This window comes from Elgaria multicarinata, chromosome 16, assembly GCF_023053635.1.
Source record: "Elgaria multicarinata webbii isolate HBS135686 ecotype San Diego chromosome 16, rElgMul1.1.pri, whole genome shotgun sequence".
In the NCBI taxonomy this organism is placed as follows: Eukaryota; Metazoa; Chordata; class Lepidosauria; order Squamata; family Anguidae; genus Elgaria; species Elgaria multicarinata.
Window position 1 is genome coordinate 30483952 of NC_086186.1, and position 17265 is coordinate 30501216.

The 17265-nt window shown below is 40.6% G+C and overlaps 1 protein-coding gene across 1 annotated transcript in view; it reads right to left on the bottom strand.

The window, feature by feature from the left end:
- Positions 1–17265, bottom strand: part of CTDSPL2 (CTD small phosphatase like 2) — a 56469-nt gene that overhangs the window by 18031 nt on the left and 21173 nt on the right. The window contains exons 2-6 of the mRNA XM_063142760.1: positions 13193–13401; positions 10050–10188; positions 5907–6056; positions 5482–5691; positions 3861–3939 (exon numbers count right to left, since the gene is read on the bottom strand). Coding sequence (XP_062998830.1) covers positions 3861–3939; positions 5482–5691; positions 5907–6056; positions 10050–10188; positions 13193–13378 — 764 coding nt within the window. The 5' untranslated portion in view covers positions 13379–13401. The remainder of the gene's footprint in view (positions 1–3860; positions 3940–5481; positions 5692–5906; positions 6057–10049; positions 10189–13192; positions 13402–17265) is intronic.

The following is a 17265-nucleotide window of genomic DNA, read 5'->3' on the forward strand; positions in this document are numbered from 1 at the left end:
CCTTTTCCAAGAGGGTGTTGATTTCCTGGATGAGGATAGGCGTTGGCGATGTTTTCTGTATTCCCGAAAAGGGAGGGAGGGTGTTGAACTCGATATTGTATCCTGTGCGAATGATAGTGAGGACCCAAAAGTCTGTAGTTATTCGCTCCCATTCCGAAAGGAATGGAAGCAGTCTGTTTCCTGAGATCAGGTGATGGTGCAAAGGGCAGTCAAAGTCGCTGCTTTTTCCCAAAGTCCTGTTGACGCTTGGGCTGGTATCTTTGGGGATAAGCACGCTTTCTTTGCAATTGCTGTTGTTGTTGCTGTTGACGTTGTGGTCTGTCATATTGAGGACGTTGTTGATACATGAATGGTTGTTTATTCCATCTACGGGGTCTGTATTGGATGGCTGGTGTCGAGATGCCCATCTTCTTTGCGGTCGTATGAGCCTTGTGTATTGAGTCCATGGCCTCGTCGGTTTTAGAGTTAAACAAACCCTCGCCGTCGAAGGGGAGATTCTCTATGCGGGTCTTGGTTTCTTGGTTTAATCCAGTGGATCTCAGCCACGCATGCCTGCGGAGGGCAATGGAGCCCATCATGGCTTTGGAATCGCAATCGACTTGATGTCGGGCTGTGCTGAGCTGTTGTTGGGCTATTGCTGATGTTTCGGACTGGAACACTCTGGCCAGTTCTCTTTTATCGTCTGGCAAGTAATCGCAGAGCGATCCTACTTTCTCCCATAGAAATAACTGATACCTGGCCATAGTGGCCTGGTAAGTAGCTGCGCGTAGTCCCAATGATGTGGATGCGTATATTTTTCGAACTAGAATATCTAATTTTCTTCCTTCCTTATCCACAGGCTCAGAATGGACCTTTTGTGACCTGCTTTGTGCTGACTCAAGTATTATAGAGTTTGGTTTTGGATGCTGGAACAAGAAGCCCGCATCCTTTTCTTGTATGCAGTACATGGTTTCAAGACGTCTCGAAGTAGGAGCGGTCGACGATGGAGTTTTCCATGAAAGCTGTGCTGTCTGAAGCAAGGTTGGTGGAAAGGGAATTGCGACGGAAGCATTAGCCGCGGTATGTAGTACGTCATAAATTGGATCAACAAGTTTCTCGGTCTGCTGTTGCGTTTCCAGGCCGAGTGATTGAGCCATCCTAAGGATGTGTTCAGAAAATCTTCCCATATCTCCTGAAGGTGATGGTGGGTCTTGGGAAGCAACTGCATCCTCTGGGGATGGTATCGAAGGTGTTATCAACACCAAGGACGTGGAGTCTGAATGATCATTGTCATCGGGGGATGACGGCAGTACAAGTTGTAATGACTGGTCTGTTGGTTGAATTGCTGGTATCGGTTCAGTGCTCGGTACCGAGGCTGACAGCTCTTGGCGTCTTTCCAGTTCTGGTAATTGTTGATTGGGTAATGATCTTGCCACTGGCGGAGGGTATACAAAATATTCCTCCGGCTGTGGGCGATAATGGTGGCCGTATTCGTCCGAAGGGTAGTACGGGTACGGACGATAATAATCCCAATCAGGATACTCGTAGTGTCTCCGAAGAGAAGCCGAGTATTCAGATCTTCTGCCCCACTCCGAACGCGGTGAATGAGAGCGTTCTCTATATGTAGGTGGTCGAGGAGACCGAAAAGTAGCAGGCGAGGGAGGCGGTATCGATCCCCTTGGGGATTCGATTGGGCCTTGTCGTACAGATGGAGGTCCTTGTTGAGATGAACGTGGCGGTGTGGAGTCCCGTATTTCACCCTCCGAAATAGACTCTATAGGTCTCGCTGCCGAAGTTGGGCGAGATCTGCTTTGGTTTGGTACTGAAGTGTCCGATACCGAGGGTATCGGTACCGACGCTGGCTTCGGTCTAGTTGGTACAGGTATTATTTTCGATGTCGAGTGAGTCGTCTTCGATGTCGAGGATTTCGGTACCGCCGCAGTCACTACACGTCTTATTTTCGATGTTGAGTGAGATGTCTTCGATATCGAGGGTTTCGGTACCAACGCAGTCGGTAGCGAGGGACGTTTTGTTGAAGGAGACTTAGAAGCGTCCTTTTTCTTCTTCTTTTTGGCGTGAGTTTCAGAGGACTTAGGTGTCTTGGCCTTCTTTGATATTTTCTTGGCCACTGAAACTGCCAAAGATCGACCTGGCGTTAGGGGTATCTCTGCCCTATTTTGGCCATAGTGGTCTCAGAGATAACAAAGGATTGTATGTCAAAGCTCTGTTCATCAGCCATTTTATGGCTATGTATCTTCGGATTTTCTGTCGGTTTTGGTCGAGATGCTTCAGCGGCCTTGAGAGCTTTTTCCCATAAAATTGCTCTTAGTCGGTCTGCTCTATTTTTCTGGGTTTGTTTGGTGAACGACATGCAGTGAGGGCAAGATTGAACAATATGGCCCTCTCCTAAACACAGAACGCAGAGCAAATGTCCATCTGTTGGTGGTAATTTGCTGCGGCAGCTGACGCACTTTCTGAAAGGCGCCTTAACGGCCATACGCTCTAGGCCGCGAGCAACCGAAATCACTGAGGTAAAACACTAACTATATATAAAAAAAAATTTAAAAAAAATTTAGGTTGAAGAAAAAAGAAGATGGTGAAGAGACGAAAGGTAAGAAAAAACGGGAAGAAAGAAGGTAAGCTATATAATATTTTTACAAAAACGCTAAGGAGGTTCCAATTCAGGTCTCAACGTGGGCGCAGAGCCCATATGTGTGATGCATAGAGACCACGAAGAAGAACCTTGTAAGTAAGAACTGATAGAAGCCAATACTCTTAGAACCTTGTAACCATATGCATTTCAACTGAGGAAACCAATAAGCTTATGTACACACATTTACTTATGTTAATACATTCTAATTACTTTTCAACAACTGGTGTTGTCTGTGGAGGAGTGATGGAGGAGAGAACAGTTAATGGTGGCAGCGGAATGGGAAACTGAGGGCTAGGTTGCTGGGTTGTGGAGCTCTGGGACCTAAAGAATAACGGCGAGACAGGAGCAGCAGTAGGCCAAAACCCTTATACGTCATCAGCACAGGAAGGATTGAATGGTCTTGGGTGCTAGTGGCGTGGATAGTCCTGTCAGGTAGCTTGTGGGCATCTCAGGTGAAGCCAAGACGTCACAGGTGTGCAGGACATCTCAGTGGCACATAGCAATGTGTGGCACACTGGAAGTTCCGAGCTAAGCACTTTGTGTTGCTAAGCAACAGGATATATAAACTCAGCTGGGAGCAGGGGGGAGCGGCTGACTCACTGGCACTCATGGAGACCTCGGGTAAGTCCCACGGGTCAACAGGCAGGTGATGGGGGGGGGGGGAGCGGCTGGGAGGTGGGGAGCCCAATGGACTCCCGGTTGGCCTCGCGCCTGGCTTTTCCAGGCGCCTGCAGAAAAGCATGCTGAGTAATAAAGCACTAGCTTTTTAATATATTTCTGCAAAGCCTGGAGTTTCTTTGAACATGCTGCTACCTCCCACTCTTGTTTCTCAGTGGCCCCATTTGGGCTACAATTGAGTCAGCATTCACCAGCTCAGTCCGCTATTAGAGGAAGTGATGCATATATATTCCTATAGCTTCTAAACACTGCAAACCACCCCATAATAAATTTTAATGAAGGGTGGGTACAAAAAGGTTTCTAATAAATAAATGCAATTAATTTAATTGTACTGCTATGGTTCCTCAACTGTGGCCTGAAAACTGTGTAGGATTATGCCTAAAATAAATGTACGTAAGTACTATAGCCTTAAACACTAGCTCATCACTACAAAGTTAACACACAGGGAAGGATGTTTTCTTTTCTTTCTTCCTTCCTTCCTTCCTTCCTTCCTTCCTTCCTTTCTTAAATGTAGTAACTGAAATTACAGACTTCAAATATGAACACATACGGATCAAAGACTTCCCAGTCTTCTTCATAGGTGGCTTCTGCATGAGCTGATGAGTAACCGCTGTCTGGAGATACTGGTGCTAATAAAACACAAAAGTTTCTCATTATTTCATTTGATGGAGGAATTTCCCTGTTAACAGCAGTGGAGATTATTTATTTATTAAATATCTCTATCCAGCCTTTTCACCTTAAGGGTTTTAGGGTCCTTGTTCTGCATATAGTTTTTTCACCCCAGAATAATTTTTTTTATCAATGCTTTTAAGGCTTATAATTTGTCCCCCCCAAATACACAAGTAATAAACAAACAAAAAAGGTAGATATATTTGCAAATGCAACCTTTCAAGTGTCAGCTATCATTTTATAGAGGAAAGTTACTGACATCACTAGCCAAACTTATGACAGAACAATACCCGACTAAAATTATCACTTTTTTGTCTACGCTCATATTAGCCAAAGAGAGAACCTTCCTTTGGTAAGAGATCTTACCATATTAATCATGGAAAGCCAGCTACACAGACTGAATGGCCCCACTGGTCCCTCTCACCTGGGTGGAGAAGACTGAAGTAGCACCCTGCGCCCCTGAACTGTGAGGTTCAGAGGAGCAAAGGAGCACAAGACTTTCTCCAATGCTAGTAGAGATGTAAAATTTCCGGAAATTTTGAAGCCATGGAAAAAACCCAGTTTTTTCCTGGGGGGTTTCAGGGAAAAACTGGAATTTTTTGTAAAAATTGAAATAATACAATATTAGTACTTTTTACAGATTGAAAGTCACTTTGTTATTTTAGGAACATAAAATGTAATTATGTCCAAGTTGGTTTTGCATAAAATTATTACATTTTGTATATTAAAAGTACAGTGTATTCAAACAATTATTACAAATTTAATATACTATTTTACTTTTTTGGTTAACAAATGGAGCTACAAGTTCCCGAACTGTTAGGAACACCTGAACTGTAAGGAACCTCTTTGGTTTTGCCAGTTTATGAGGAGCAGGCAAAAAAAAAAATCAATAAAAAACAACAGCAACAGAAGAAACCACCAACATTAGTAACAAAGAAAATTATTTATGTTTCCTCTAGTCCTCCAGTGTCAAGACATAAAGCACGCATTCCCATAAAAAAAACTGAGAAAAAAGGGGAAACCCAAGATTCAATGAATATGCATGAGATTTAATCAGACTCATTTTCTGACCTATAGCTATCACTATTAGTTTCAGTCTCTGCTTCAATGGCAGTGCCCCCTAGTGGCAGAAATGCATCTTGCTCTTGCATTTGAGAGTTGTAGTCTCAGTTTGCAACCTAGGACTTGCTTGTCCTTGGTGCACAGACATTGTAATAATCTGATACTGTACAGTTTTTAGAAATCATTTGGAGAAGTAAATATCTGAACACCTTGTCTTAAACATTTTATTCATCATGCTAAAATAAAACATCCCATAATCTGTTTTTTCTTCATTTTTTTCAATTTTTCCAATTTTGGGGGGGGAAAACAAAAGAGGCTTCGGAAAAAAATGGTGGGGGGGGGAAATCCCCCCCCGAATTTTTCCGATTTTTTTCCAGGCCTCCACATCTCTAACTATGTGTACTTACCTCAAGGAAAACCAAAACATGCCCAGCCCTTACCAGTGAGAGGAGGCAGATCACGATCAGTTACATCTTCTACTTCCTCTAAGCCGTTGATCGATCTGATTTGCACTGCTTGGCTAGTGTAGGTCGCTCCATTAGCTGAGGTTGCAGTGCTGGTGATAATTTCATCCACCTGTTCCATATCAAGCTGTTTCACTATTTCTTCAGCTTCAACAGCTTGCCCTGGAGAGTCCGAGCCAGCTGTCCCTGAAATTATGTTTCAGTTCTTAGGTTGCTATTGCACTTAGAGGATTAGCAAGCATGCCTTTATTTATAAATTTAAGTTTTTTTAAAAAAAATCAAAACACATCCCTATTTGTTACCTCTTTCCCAGCATCCAGACACACAACAAATCTTTCATAGCAGCCATTTTTATTTTTTGATGTACACAGTATGTAAATGCAGCATTGCATAATACTTGCCATTTTTATTTGCTGGTGAGAAAAAATTGAAGACAGGAGAAAATATGGTCCCCAGTAATGTAGTTCGTGGGGGGCTGCCGGTGGTGAGATTATCTTCCAATTTTCCATTTTGCCTAACATGCTGGTTTGTCATTTCATAATTTCCAGCTTCTAGAACACAGACACAAAACATTTGCACTAAGAAATTTCTACAATCACATTTGTTCCTATTATTTTAATACATAAATTGAAATGACTAGATTACAAATGCCTTCAAACCAATTTCAGTCCTAAATATTTATTTTATTTTTATTTATCTAAAGTTCTGTGTTGGCTCGCTTTAAAGGTAAAACCCTCTCAACCATATTGATGGCTGATGGCAGTAGAGACAAATACATGTGTCCTCACACTATGGCCTGGCTTGCATATAATGCTAAAATATGGTTTAGTATTACACATATGAATCTTGGGCTCTTGTGCACTCCCCTCTCCAGTGCAGCTGTAATTAGACTGGAATTTTTTGCTTCCATTTTAAAGAAACTATAATTCAATATTTTATCCAAATCTTAAACTGTGGATAATCTTAACAATGGTTTAAGGAAACAAGCCAAAGTCATAAATCATGAAGATCTAGGACAAATAAAAGGAAGTATTTCTTCACACAGCACAGAGTTAAATTATGTAACTCACTACCACAAGATGTAGTAATGGCCACCAATTTGGATGGCCTTAAAAGGGGGTTGGATAAATTTCTGGAGGTGAAGGCTATCAATGGCTACTATCCCTGACGGTTGTGTGCTATCTTCAGTATTCGAGGCTGTGTGCACCAGTTGCTGGGGAACATGGGTGGGAGGTTGCTGTTGCACCACGTCCTGCATGTTGGTCCCTGGCCGGTTGGCCATTCTGTAAACAGAGTGCTGGACTAGATGGACCCTTGGTCTGATCCAGCATCAGGGCACTTCTTAGGTTCTTATGGATTGAAGTTTGCTTGCTTTAATAAACCATAGTTAAGACTAACCACAGTTTGTCTGGGTTTGGACATAATTCTTATCTGTGGTCCATGGGGCACCCCCAAAAAACTGAGGCTCATTCACACAACAATAAACTGTACTTTAACTTAATATCCAAACACACCTTTCTACGAGTAGCAGGAAAACTATTTCGTCCCTTACAAGTGTCACAAGGCAATACTCTAAATCTACACATGCTTTGTTCAAGAAATGTTTATTTCAAGCATTAAAAACTCTTAATACTAGAAGAACTTTATGGGTTTAACAGTAAAAACAAAAAGCAGCATTACAACTCCCTAGTGCTAATTTTTCAAGACACCCATTAAAGAGACAGACACATGGTCACAACATTTTTTAAAATATACAGTAGAAGGGGAATTAAATTCTGTCAGGTATGCTTTAGGGTGGATTCCTGCATTGAGCAGGGGGTTGGACTCGATGGCCTCATAGGCCCCTTCCAACTCTACTATTCTATGATTCTAAGATCTCCATATGTGCCCGGGTGCCCACCAGGCTCCCTACCGCTCCTGATTTTTATTTCCATAAGAATTTTTAAATTAATTATTTTTAATGGAGTCAATGACATGCTGCAAAGCGCCCCATCCTCTTTAGCCCCACCTTTATTTGGGTTAGAAAGAATGGTTTTTATTTGTTTCTTTCGTTTATATTTTGCTTCTTCTCCAAGGAGCCCAAGGTACTGTACACGACCTTCCTCCTCTCCGTTTTAATCTCACTACAACCCTGTGAAGTAGATTAGGCTGAGAGTTAGCGACTGTGAGACCGTAGGCCAATTACTGACTCACCTAACCTACCTCATAGAGTTGTTGGGAAGATAAAATGGGGAGGAGGACCATGTTCACCAATTTGGGCTGCTTGGAGAAAAGGCAGGATATACAAGTAACAAACGAATACACAAAGTCACCCAGTGAGTTTCATGGCTGAGTGAAAGTTGAACCCAGGTTTCCCCAGTCCTAGTCCAACGCTTTTAACCACTACTCCACACTAGTTCTCTTGTTCTGGCAGTCAATCCTTACCTCTGCCTCGTGCTTAGGTTCTTGGACAGGTTACTTTTCTTTTAGTCTCACCAGTTTGCCTTGTGGGAAATGAAATAGCAGCCATTTTATGAAAGGGCAAGCCCCAACCCCATGACACCCGTTCTGTGAGAGCACCCTCGACACATTTAATGTCCCTGCCAACCCTGGCTTATCCTATTAATACTGTATGGGACGTAATGTGGCTATTGAACTGAAAGTCATATGAGTGGTCAATTCCATTTCCAACATATGATTAGTTGGCATAGTCAATTCTAGAGGATGGAGTATTGACGCAGACATGAGATGGCAGTTTCAAAAGACAGATCAGCGGTAAGACCGCTCTTTTACCTTGGGGCAAGACAACTGAGCGAGATTTTACTTTCTCATCTACAAAATAGGTATAATGATCTACCTCAGATGTTTAACATAAGCAGCAAGAAAAAACAGCACAAAGCAATTTACACAATAAAGGAACAACTGAACAGGATAACAATAGTACAGAAACAAACGTGCACTCCTAGCACTGCAGGTTCAATTCTTCTATTCGTAGAATAGTAGAGCTGGAAGGGGCCTATCAGACCATTGAGTCCAACCCCCTGTTCAATGCAGAACTCCACCTTAAAGCATCCCTGACAGATGGCTGTCCAGCTGCATCTTGAAGGCCCCTAGTGTGGGAGAGCCCACGACCTCCCTAAGTAACTGGTTCCGTTGTTGTACTGCTCTAACAGTGGGGAAGTGGGATAACCGAGAAGAGATCCCGGCCCTCCTCTGTGTGACAATCTTTCAAGTATTTGAAAAGTCCTATCATGTCTTGCCTTTTCTCCAGGCTAAACATGTCCAGTTCTTTCAGTCTCTCCTCATAGGGCTTTGTTTCCAGACCTCTGATTATCCTCGTTGCCCTCCTCTGAACCCCCTCCAGCTTGTCTGCATCCTTCTTGAAGTGTGGTGCACAGAACTGGACACAAGATGAGGCCTAACCAGTGCCGAAGAGAAGGGAACCAGTACCTTGTGCAATTTGGAAGCTATTAATGCATCCCAAAATAGCAGGAGAACCAATACCTCACACAATTTGGAAGCTATACTTCTATTAATGCAGCCCAAAGTAGTATTTGTTTTTGCAGCCACATCACACTGTTGGCTCATATTCAGCTTGTGATCTACAACAATTCAAAGATCCTTCTCATTTGTAGTATTGCTGAGCCTAGTACCCCCATCTTGTAGCTGTTTCTTTTTCCTAGATGTAGAACTCAGCATTTATCCCTATTAAATTTCATTCTGTTGTTTTCAGCCCAGAACTCCAGCCTATCAAGATCACTTTGAAGTTTGCTTAAAACTATTGGGTGTAGTAGAGAATCCATCACAATTCAGACTGATATGAGCATCAAGATCAATGTCTTGATCAGTGCGCCAGACAAGCTATCACCTGACACATGCTTGGGTTGCATTTATGTTGAGTTATTGCAATGTGCTTCAAGTTGGGCTGTCATTTTGAAGAATGCTGGGTCGTTATAATTGGTTCAATAAACCATATTTATCATACTCAAGATGAGGCCTAAGCAGTGCTGAATAGAGGTGAACCAGTACCTCGCGCAATTTGGAAGCTGTTAATGCATCCCAAAATAGCATTTGCTTTTTTTGCAGCCACATCCACTGTTGGCTCATATTCAGCTTGTGATCTACAACAATTCCAAGACCCTTCTCGCTTGTAGTATTGCTGAGCCTAATATCCCCCATTTTGTAGTTGTTTCTTTTTCCTAGATGTAGAACTTGGCATTAATCCATATTAAATTTCATTCTGCTGTTTTCAGCCCAGCGCTCCAACCTAGCAAGATCACTTTGAACTTTGTTTCTATCTTCCAGGGTATTAGCTATCCCACCCAATTTTTTGTCAACTGCAAATTTGATAAGCATTCCCTGCACCTCCTCGTCCAAATCATTAATATAAATGTTGTAGAGCACTGGGCCCAGGACTGAGACCTGCGGTACCCTGCTCATTACCTCCCCAGAGTTTGAGAAGGTACCAAGGTTCTATGAAACCAATGACAAAAGTCTTAATTACTTCAAGGATGCAGAAAGACCAAAGGCCTTATATGAGTCACTGGACTGGAACATTTACAAACCTCCATTCACTTGACTTTTCCGTCTAACTCTGGAGAGTGGTTTATTAGGCTTGTCTCCTGTTCGAGGAGTAGATGTAATCAAGTTGTCATCTATATCATGTTCAATTCTACTTTTCTTTGCAGGATGTTCCCTTTCATCCTTAAAAAAAAGCATAAAAATTATAATTTGAAATGTTTTTAGGTTACTAACAAATGTATAATGTCAATTTTTCCTGATCCTCACTGGTGGTGCAACTGCATCCAATTAATTTTTTATTTTCACGTTTCTCATTTCATAAGGTTATTTTTTTGTGGGGGAGAAATTTGTCATAAGAAGCTGAAATAAAGGGGTCCCTCATGTTAAAGAAGTAGAAAACAGCATTGGGTTGGGTGGACAGTTCTGGAATTTTTGTGTACCCACAGACTCAAGATAAAGTCCTGTACATCTGAATGAAAGAGTGATTCACTGTCATCAATCTGAATGATGGAAATCTCGCAGTTAAGTTTCCATTCTGATCAGTGACAAGAGGATACGTTGGTTGGTTCACATAATCGCTGTGGCTTAAGCTACGGCACATACCAGCCACTATTTGCCTAATTACTCACCCAGTAATAACCCAGACCATGGGCCTCATTACTATTAAACAAGTTCAGATGACACAACAAGCTACAACTGGGCAGGTAATTAGGCAAATGGTGCTGGCACGCACTGCAGTTTAAATAAGCCATTGTGGCCTGTTTAAGCCACGGTGACTGTGCAAACTAGGCCTGACTCACTTTTCTGGTACCGATATACAGAATCAGATTATGGGCTTCAATAGTATTACAGTGGTTTCACTTCACCTGATTATAAGCAGTATCTCAAGCAGAAATCAATGAATCAAGTTCATTCTCCTCAGAACAAACATAAATCTAACAGCAGCAACAATATATGAGCTGATTAAATACAGTTTATTCATATTTAAGATAGGGAAGTAGTAAACCGATCTATTATGCGTTTGCCCTTGATTCTATCACCTTCTAGCCCTGGAGAGATCCTATCAGATAAGCCATATATTACATATTGACTACCCATGTGTTTTAACAAAATCTTTCAATTTACTACAGGCACTGATTAACAAGGCCAATCTTTGAATAACATGTTACTTAAGGGAGCTGATCTTATGTGGCAAATTATGGGTTAATTAACTCACTAATTACCACAGCCTTTGGAACATTCAACCCCCGATCAGATTGAAACGCACTATGGCAAATTGTGGGTTAATTAACCTAGGATTTGCCACCATTGTGTATGAACTGGGTCAATGTTTATATCAGGGTTGGGAATGTGGCCTTCCAGATCTCAGACTACAAGTCTCATCAGCTCTAGCCAGAATTGCAAATGGTGAGTGATGATGAGAGTAGCAGTCCAACAATATTTGGAAGGCTACACATTCCCCATCCTTGGTTTATATGCTGCTTTCCTGCTTAGAAAGGCCACCAAAGTAGCTTACAAATGTATACATTGACATTATTTAAAGGTATTTAAGTGCCTTCTTTCCAATCAAGAAAGACTCCCAACTTGTCTAGCTAATCTGATAACCAGACAATCATGTATATTTAGAACATAAATATAAGCAAAACTGACTCCATAGACTTTTAAGACACTGTGCTTCCTCAGTAGAATATATTGAAAGAAAACCATGTAAACTTTATATCTCTGCTCCAACACCATTCTACACAGAACCAACCTGAACAAGGCATAGCCTCTCAAAAAACGTGTGCCTTTTGTACTTTCTAGTGGCTGCATTCAGGCAGACTTCCTAATGCCACATGGTTTGTTTGGCATTTACAAAAGAACAGGACTTGGGCTTGCATGCTCTTTCCTCTCATTTTATTTCTTAATTATATTTATATTTATACCTCACTTCTCCAGCAAAAAAAAAAAAGTGCTTTAGGCACTCCCTAAAAGATTAGAAACTTTTGAACCCAGTTTGCAACGAAGCATAATTTGGCAGTTTGTTTTGCAATTGCGTGCAAACTAGGATTAAACTCACTAGAAACTGATGCCTATTCATTCTTGTAAAACCAAAAGCTGTGTCTGAATGCAGCCAGTGTTTTATTATTTGTTTCCCTAAATATGGAAACGGAAATAGAACATCCTGAGGTTTGGGCTAAGATGTCATCATGATCCAACCAACATGCAGATCTATCTCTTGTTTCCATCAACTAATCCAGGAAGGTGGTGGAAGCCCTTGCGCCTGGAAGGCAATTCTGATGTGAACAAACAAGGTGAAATTAAATCCAGATAATGCGGTTGGGAGTGCTGCCAAAGTGGAAGGAAGTACACAACCTGTTTTGGGTGAGATTGTACTCCCCCTGAAGAATCGAGTACGCAGCTTGGGGGGTTCTCCTGGGCACAGTACTATTTATGGATGTACAGGTGCTGCTTTTGGCAACAAGTGCCTCTTACCAGTTTAGAATGATTTGCCAGCTGTGACCCTATCTAGAGAAAGGGGATTTAGCCCCAATCACACAATCACGAATTACACCAGACTAGAATACTGTAATGTTCTCTATAAGGGGCTGCCTTCAAAGACAGTTTGGATGCAATGTTTGGACAGTTTGGACAGTTTGGATGCAATGCTGCCAGCAGGCTACTAATAGAAGGTGGACAGTCAAGATACATTGTACCATTCCTACACCCAGTACATTGGCTACCAATTTATTTCTGGGCTCAATTTAAAGTGCTGGTATTGACCTTTAAAGCCCTAAATGAGCATTATTTGAAAGACCACATGCACTTGTAGAAGCCTACCTGAGCCCTAAAATAGGTAGGAGACCAGGTTTGTAGATACCAGGGACAGGGCCTTTTCAGTTGTGGCCCCATGCCTTTGGAAATCCCTTCATAGGGAACTCCACCAAGCCTCTTCTCTTACTGTCTTCTGACAGTCCTTTTAAGTTTTATTTTGTAACACTGTTTCTACATGGTTTTTTGCTCGACTGAATATGTTTACAACTGAAATGTTTTTAAGCTTTTTAATTACGATATATTGTAGTTTTAATGTTTATTTTTGTAAACCATTTTGGGAAGATTTTCATATAAAAGGGAGATAAATATCACAAAATCATAAATAAAAGACTAATGAATCCTGTCAAAAAATAAGCAGCCGATGAGCACTTACCTTTGGGGTACTTCCCTTAATGAACTTTTTTATTGAAGACAATAAGCCAGTTTCATTTTTCTGAGGTTTTCCTCCACCAACAGGTAAGCTCTCTTCCACCTCTGAATATTTTCTCTTTACCCTCAATGCACGCTGTGTGTGATTTTGATTTGATTGCTGAGAAGCTTTCCGCGTTCTCAGCCTCATTTTTGTTAGTATCACATGTAAAACTATAAGAGAACAAGAACAGAAAAAGCAGCTAAGTCTCAAAAGTATTAGGTCAAAAGTTATTTAGTATAATTCAAATTGGGGTTTTTTTTTAAAAAAAATTAATGTGCATTTTATTTATTTATTAAAAAAACACCCTACAGAATTGGATTCTAGTTTCCCCAGCAGCTGAGGTTGGCATCTAAGAATTTGAAAAATCATGGCATCACTAGGGATGTAAAAATTTCTGGGAATTTTGAATCCATGGGGAAAAAAACGTTTCCCCACCCCCCCAGGTTTTTTCAGGAAAAAACAAAAAAAATCAGAAAAATTGAAATAATGCAATATTAGCATGTTTTAAAGATTGAAAGTCTCTTTGTTACTTTAGGAACATAAAATGTAATTATGTCCAAGTTGGTTTGGCATAAAATTATTACATTTCGTATATTAAAAGTACAGTGTATTCAAACAATTATTACAAATTGAATTTACTTTTTTACTTTTTTTTGGTAACAAATGGAGCTACAAGCTCCTGAACTGTTAGGAACCTCTTTGATTTTGCCAGTTTATTTGGAGCAGGCAAAAAACAATAAAAAAACAACAACAACAGAGGAAACCATCAATACTAGTAACAAAGAAAATTATTTATGTCTCCATTAGTCCTCCACAGTGTCAAGCAGACGTAAAGCACCCATTGCCATAAAAAGAACTGAGAAAAAGGGTGGGGACCAAGATTCAATGAATATGCATGAAATTTAATCAGACTCATTTTCACTACAGTCTCAGTCTATGCTTCAATGGCAGTGCCCCCTAGAGGCAGAAATGCATCTTGCTAGTTGTAGTCTCAACTTGCAACCTAGGCCTTGCTTGTTCTCAGTACACAGAAATTGTAATAATCTGATACTGTACATAATTTTAGAAATCATTTGGAGAAGTAAATATCTGAACACCTTGTCTTAAACATTTTATTCATTATGCTAAAATAAAACATCCCATAATCCATTTTTCTACATTTTTTTTCAATTTTTTTGGAAACCCCCCCCCAAAGGTTTTGGGGGAAAACAGGAAAAAACATTTTTTTCTGAATTTTTTGTTTTTTCCGGGCCTTCACATCTCTAGGAATCACTGGATAGAAAGTAACTATTTGACTCTCCAACTCTCCAAAGAAGACGATAAAATGTGAGAATTTGAATTAGGCAGACATCTTATAATTCAGGTGAGCCACATTTATAAAGGGGATAGCAGAAAATGCTCAGGATATGCAGCAGTCTTATCCCAAACCCAAGTATGCATTTCAGTGAGACTACATAGATGCTTTTCTGGAACAGGACCTATAGCAGGAAAGCGGGAGCTATGGGAGAAATCTAAAAGGTATACTTTATGACCCTACTCAAGTAGAAGCAAAACTTGCTTCCACCTGGATTCCTTGTCTGGGCAAAGGGCAACTTCAGTACCCATCCCAATTGTGTCCCAGAGACCAGCATCTAATGGTTGTACAGAACTTCACAATGATCTATGGGAGAAATAAAAGCATCATAGCCCCAAAGGAATGACAAGTTGGCTACTGAGGTAACAAGACTTCTCCTTCCTTTTGTCCAGTGTTGGAGGTACTGAAGAGGTAACTCCATCCATGAAAGTAGAAGAATTGCTTCTATCATCTTTTGGTCTCACTGGCTCTTTTCCATTAGATGTTCAGCATGATCAAGAGATGGAAACAGGGAAATGGAAAATAACATATTGTAATAACTGCAAACGAGAAACTATTTAAGGCTGACAAGTTACACACATTTACATGCATTAGTACATGAATTGGTAAGCTTGCTCCATACAAAGACTACAAGGAACAGAGCTATTCGAGCAACACCAATTTATTAATTTGCTGCATTTGCTATATGTAAAAATAAATGTAAAAAAGCCATGCATACACATGTGTCCTAATCACATTCTAATTGGACACATATGTCTTGGGTGGGCAAATAAAAGATTTTAATCTCTACATCCATATTCACAAAAGGATAATTCAGTGACTGGCACCTGAACACACCCCACATCCATTTCTAGCTCTCATACATACTTCGTGCATGGCCAAGGGGCAAGTCACAACCTGTAAGATCCTCAGGTTACCATCTGGGGAAAAATTATGTTTGTATGGCATACAAGAAGGAAGGGATAGGAAATGAACTTCCACTAATGTTTGTAAGCCTCTACGAAACTGGAATTGATGAGGCAGATAAAATATGCAAACCCCCCCAAGAGCTCTGTGTACAGGTGTCTCACAGGCAAGGTTAATAAAAACCACTACAATGTTACCTCATGGAAACACACTTTATTTAGAATAAAAATTATCAAGTTTATTTTAAATTTTACATTAACAAAATACAGGATTACCCTGTGAAAGGATTTTCTGGGACAATGGAAACAATTCTTAATTAGGTAAAGCTTCAATGAAATGGCTAAGAACTACCAGCTGTAAACTAACAAAAAAGATATGAAATCTTAACTGGGCAAAATGCAACATGAATTTATGGCTTTGTCCGTGATTTTCAGTTGCCATTTGAAGTAGCATACAGATTAATACTGAGGCAACTGTTTAATTTTGATGGATTTCAATTTAAAGGCAGCATATATTACGGCAGGTCTATTGACAAATTATAAAACATGCCTCAGGATTATTATTATTATTATTATTATTATTATTTGTTAGAATATGAACAGAGCATAATCTAAATAAAGTTATATGTAAAATCAGAATAGTAGAGTTGGAAGGGGCCTATAAGGCCATCGAGTCCAACCCCCTGCTCAACAGCACCATGTACATTGATGGTGCTATATAAATAAATAAATAATAATAATGCAGGAATCTACCTTAAAGCATCCCTGACAGATGGCTCTCCAGCTGCCTTTTGAAGGCCTCTAGTGTGGGAGAGCCCACAACCTCCCTAGGTAACTGGTCCCATTGTCATACTGGTCTAACAGTTAGGAAATTTTTCCAGATGTCAAGAAGGAATCTGACTTCCGGTAACTTGAGCCCATTAGTCCGTGTCCTGCACTCCGGGATAACGAGAAGAGATCCTGTCCCTCATCTGTGTGACAATCTTTAAAGTATTTGAAAAGTCCTATCATGTCTCTCCTCAATCTTCTCTTCTCCAGGTTGTTTTATTATGCTTTTCATGGTTTTAATTTTTGTGAACCGCCCAGAGAGCTTCGGCTATTGGGTGGTATAAAAATGTAATAAATAAATAAATAAACATGCCCAGTTCTTTCAGTCTATCCTCAAAGGGCTTTATTTCCAGACCCCTGACCATCCTCACTGCCCTCCTCTGAACATGCTCCAGCTTGTCTGCATCCTTCTTGAAGTGTCTCGAAGGGAGTAAATGTTTAACAATTCCATTGAAATTCCAAGTCCTTAACTTTGGCTGGATTATACTTTTTCTTGGGAAAACTTGGGCAGAGAAGCATTACTAGTACCCTGTCCAAAAGGTGTGAAGGGGAATGATGCACCTATCTACAGAGAAGAATAGAAGATTGACTCTGCATATGCATTTGCTACCTATGTTTCTGAATGGGAGATTAGCAGGGCAAGAGCCATTCTCTAGGGAAGCATTCATTCAACAGAATTGAATGCTAGTGCCAGAGGGTCCTTCTCAGTTATAAATATCCTTAAAAGTCTTAGCAACAGTTACCTACAATCTTCTTGATGACAGGCCTTTGCTTTCCCAATACTTGACATAGGTAGAACACAGTGCTATTTCCACTTGTATTATACACAAATAAAACATGGACTGTGGGAAAGCTGCGGACACAGAATCATAGAATAGCAGAGTTGGAAGGGGCCTACAAGGCCATCGAGTCCAACCCCCTGCTCAGTGCAGGAATCCACACTAAAG